Source organism: Hemibagrus wyckioides, linkage group LG13 (assembly GCF_019097595.1).
Source record: "Hemibagrus wyckioides isolate EC202008001 linkage group LG13, SWU_Hwy_1.0, whole genome shotgun sequence".
Classification (NCBI taxonomy): domain Eukaryota; kingdom Metazoa; phylum Chordata; class Actinopteri; order Siluriformes; family Bagridae; genus Hemibagrus; species Hemibagrus wyckioides.
Window position 1 is genome coordinate 12,461,830 of NC_080722.1, and position 4,434 is coordinate 12,466,263.

General features: G+C 40.3%; 1 protein-coding gene across 1 annotated transcript; it reads right to left on the bottom strand.

Annotated features, from left to right (window-relative positions):
• Positions 1-16: 16 nt before the first annotated feature.
• On the bottom strand, positions 17-4,141 carry LOC131363948 (kelch-like protein 10). The gene is made up of 7 exons (XM_058406950.1): positions 3,993-4,141; positions 2,513-3,002; positions 1,306-1,920; positions 931-1,080; positions 624-740; positions 415-506; positions 17-211 (listed from the first exon to the last, which is right to left on the bottom strand). The coding sequence occupies exons 1-7, from the start codon at positions 4,130-4,132 to the stop codon at positions 106-108; spliced, it is 1,710 nt and encodes a 569-aa protein (XP_058262933.1). The 5' UTR covers positions 4,133-4,141; the 3' UTR covers positions 17-105.
• Between the last annotated feature and the right edge of the window lie 293 nt (positions 4,142-4,434).

Below are 4,434 nucleotides of genomic sequence, written 5' to 3' on the forward strand. Positions count from 1 at the left end.
TTATATGATAATATATTATATTATTATAATATATAATATTATTATATAATAAATTAATAAAATTAATTTCACATATTTAAAAATTTATTAATAAAAACTCTGCATCTAGCGAAGACCACGTTCAGTGATGTAGGCAGTGACGTTGGGAAGTCCAGAAACCACACAGCAGCTGACTGCACTGCGGGAAATGTTCATGTCCTTTACTTCAAACCTGCAAGAAATAAAGATTTTGTCACATTCATAATGTTTCTGTTTTTAATTAACATCATAAAATCAGATGTATGCTGGGGTTCTGGTTTACTACAATAAAAAATTACAAGATACACACACACACACACAAACTATGAGTTTCTGCTTTAAAAATCTTAAATCCAGAACCCCAGATCTCTGGACATGACAGTAAACGGCTCGTACCACTTGTCTTTGTACACATCGTAGTACTCGCATGTTGAGGTGGTGCCTTCACTGCTGTTACCACCAATCACATATAAGCGATCGTCCATCACCTGGAAGAAGAAGAAGATGACGATATGATGTAGAGATAGACAGCAGCCGGATTTTATTTAATTCACTCCAGGGTTTGGAGTTGGGTCTAAGTCTTGCATTAATGCCATGTTTGTTACCTCAATGCCAAAATTTCTTCGCTGGTTAAACATGGGGGCAAGAATCCTCCAGGAGTTGGTTTGAGGGTCAAAGGCCTCGATGCTCTGCATACAACTGTCTCCATCAAAACCTCCAACCTGTAAAAGATCAGGCTTTCTCTTAGTCAGTGTGAAGGAATAAATGAATATAAACAGTGCAAATAGAAACACGTCTCCTTCCCATCGCTTACAGAGCAATGGTATAAACTTCATTTATTTCAAATTTTCATTGGATTATTTTCACTTTTAAGGTGTCACCAGATGTGTGTGTGTGTGTGTGTGTTTTTACCGCAAACACTTTGTTGTTCAGCACAGCGACGCCTAAGCCACTCCGACGCATGTGCATCGGCTCGATCAGCGTCCACTGATCATGATGAGGGTCATAACACTCAGCCGTGAGAAGATACTCATTTCCATTGAAGCCTCCACAGATGTAGATCTAAAAAAAAGAAAAAGAAAAGAAAAGAAATCAAGGTTCTGGGTGTCTCCAGTTTCAGCTTTCAGTTCGCCTCAGTGACTGGAACATTATATTAACTGCAGGGTTTGATTTTATTTTTTTTACCCAAAGACCCCTAACCCTCTTTGTTCCAGTGTGCTGTATGAAGACTGGCCTCTGACCACAATTCACTGTGATTGTGTGTTTGTGTGAGAATTGAATGCTTACCTTGCCATTTAAGGTGGCAGCGCTGGCTTCACTTCGCTGCTCATGCATGGACGGGATGAGGCTCCACTGATTGGAGCTTGGATCATAACGTTCGGCCGTGTTAAGCCTCATGTTGCCGTTGGAGCCTCCCATGGCGTAGATGAATCCGTCCAGCACGGCCACGCTTACATAGCTGCGACTGTAGTGCATAGGCGCAGACTCATTCCACGTTCCATCCATAGGATTGAACGTGCACACGCTGCTGGAGCACTCCCCATTGTCAAAGCCACCAATGACGTACACCAAACCATTCAGGAACGCTGTGCCGTGACCCGCTCGAGCTCGCTGTTCTGTGCTGGAGATGCACTTCCAGCTGTCCAGCTTCGAGTCGTAGGTTTCCATAGTGTTCATAGTAGATGTGCCACTCAACCCGCCTATGGCAAACAAGATGGAATACGGAAGCCGTGGGCGGGTAAACGGATCCGAGAGTCTGGTGTGGGGGTCAGTCATGTAGGAGAAGTACATGGCCTTCATGGCACGGGCGATGATGGGCTGACACTCCCACACACTGCTGACAAACTGGTTTTTCTTTATATTTTCCAGGAAGTATTCCGTATCCACCAGAGCCAGCCGCACCTGATGAAAGGTCAGACGTTTCGGTTAGGAAGTGGAACAAAAATTTGGACTCTTGTAGGATGATATGGAAATGGACTTGGATTCATGTCTTGTTTTTTTCACACTGTGTGATTTCAATAAACTTTAAAATTATTACGTGTCAAATTGACAAAGATCACAATAAATTCTCTGACTGAGAGATAACATGTTTATATGATTAAGATCCTCAAACAATAACATGAGTCAACAAAAACAGACTTTTAAAAAACAGGAGGTTTTCAGAATAAGGGGGTTTTCTGAACATGTTTTGTTTATTACTATCACCACTACGTATTTATAGCTGTCCACTGAGTTTGCTGGCTTTCTATTGGTCATTTTAGACAATTGAGAATTTAATCAAACATTTTGTTTCTTTTTTGGCACTAAATTGCTCAGATTATACATCCAAAATCTTAGGTTGTGACCAAATAATCTTACAATGTGAGTTTTTTTCTGAAGTAACAAAGACCTATCACTGGAACCCTAACTGCATGTTTACTGTCTGGTTTCAGTTCTCTTTAAACTTCTACTGAGGATCGGTCAGGATGGTCTAGTTGAGTGTATTGACACTCACCTTCGGCAACAGGTTCACAATGTGCTGCTTTCGGACGCTGGGATTGTACCTGATCCACAGGTCTATAGCTTGGAACACTGTTTTCTCATCCTTGATGTTCAGCTCATCATTCTCCAGGAAGTCACTTAGGTGCTCCACGGTCAGGTCCAGGAGGTTTCCAGACGGTGAAAAAACAACATCCTCAAAGTGATGCAACGCGTACTTGTAAGCCTGATCTCGCAGCTCATAGCACGAGTGAGCATCAGCAAACTGCCAAATCCTTAAGCAGTTATCTGGGCTGAGATGCTCCTGTAAGATTTCACAGCAGGTGTATATGAGATCGTCGATGAGCAGGTAAATGGCCGTGGCCAAGAGAGTCTCCATTTCATCCACGGTGACTTGAATATCCTGCGTGTACATGTAGTGGATTATAAGATCCATGATTTCTGGAGATACATCAGGGATGTTGTACACTCTCTGATCCAGACTGCCCCATCTTGTAAACAGAGCCCTGTGAGATCAGGAAGAGCAGAAAATATATTAGGAATAATAGCTAGGTGTAACCGGTGCAGTCATGACACCCTTGTTTGTGTTGATGATGTTATTAGCTTGAAAGTTACAGCTTTGAGAGCTGATCTTTTTAAGCAGAATACAGACTAAAGCACTAAAGCACCACTGCATAACTCCCTAGGTAAAGATGAAGCGATGGATAAATCCCACTGCACCTATAGTCACACAGCATTATATATTTGCTATATAGCAAAAGTCATTGGGGATGGATTTTTTTCAACAGAGGTACTCTAGTGTCATCTGGTTCTAATCTATGTAAAGAGTGTGTAAAGTGAACAGGAAGTGTATTAAGAGTGATAATTAGTATCATTAATCTCATTATTTAGTTGTTAATAAAGTATGAAGACCAACAACACCAATAAAATTCTACTTCAGACACTATATCGGATTATTCAGCAAGTGCAGAATATCAATAAATAAATAAATAAAGTATATAAAGTATATCAGTATATAAATACTATTCTATGAGGATGAAATGAAGATGATGTAGCCGAATAATTCTAAACTCGAGCTAAATATCAGTGAAAAGATCAAATATTGATATTTTATTTAGCCCAGTTGTCACCTTATCACCTGTCACCAGTACACACACACACACACACACACACACTGGACATGCACTCCTTAAATATTTATAAATCTTAAAGACTTAAATCTTTTAATAAGACTTAAATCGTATTAAGCACTTTAATTCAACATATAGTTTTCACTTTAATTATTTCTTTCGCTTCACGATCAGTGTGTTTTTTATATCGTGTAAAAGTATGGATTTCAGTCAGAGCAATGTGAGGAAAGCAGGGTCAGCGTTAAGAAATCATTCAGGTCACACGTTTTATCTTTCACTTCATCTGCTGTACAGTTTTGCTCATTGGGTAACATTTATAAGATGAAACGTTTCAGTATCGTTTCGTTTTGTTTTGTTTGGTTTTACCTGAAATACGGGCTGTACCCCGAGAGGATAGCCTTGTGGACATTGAAGTCCACCTCGCCCACTCTGATCACGGCGTCACACAGTGACCCGTCCAATCGCATCTCATTCAGGACTCTGAACAGCGACATGCCTCCTCTCATTTCTCTCTCCGTACTCCTACACAACTTTTCTAATCCGTAACTTTCCATATTTTCCATGTAACAAGGCGTGATAAGTAACGTTTATAGTGAGATCCGGGTTTTAAATCGCAGCTATTCCGGAAATAGTATCAGAATCGAGTGAGGTCACAGAATCAGCTTTTTTTTTTTTTTTAGTGCAGCCAGAGAGAATCCTGTTAACATGACGTCATCAAGCTGAGGCCTCGTTTCACAAACATCTCCTCGCACTGTTTGTTTGTTTGTTTGTTTGTTTGTTTGTTTTTTTCTCCCACTAATAAAGCATA

What these genes read in the sequence shown, in the direction of transcription:
- LOC131363948 (XM_058406950.1), bottom strand. Translation starts at nt 4,132, where the DNA reads ATGAGAGGAGGCATGTCGCTGTTCAGAGTCCTGAATGAGATGCGATTG. An exon ending in GGGTACAGCCCGTATTTCAG is followed by an intron (nt 3,003 to 3,992) that starts GTAAAACCAAAC and finishes CTGATCTCACAG; the next exon opens with GGCTCTGTTTACAAGATGGG. An exon ending in GAAGAAATTTTGGCATTGAG is followed by an intron (nt 507 to 623) that starts GTAACAAACATG and finishes TTCTTCTTCCAG; the next exon opens with GTGATGGACGATCGCTTATA.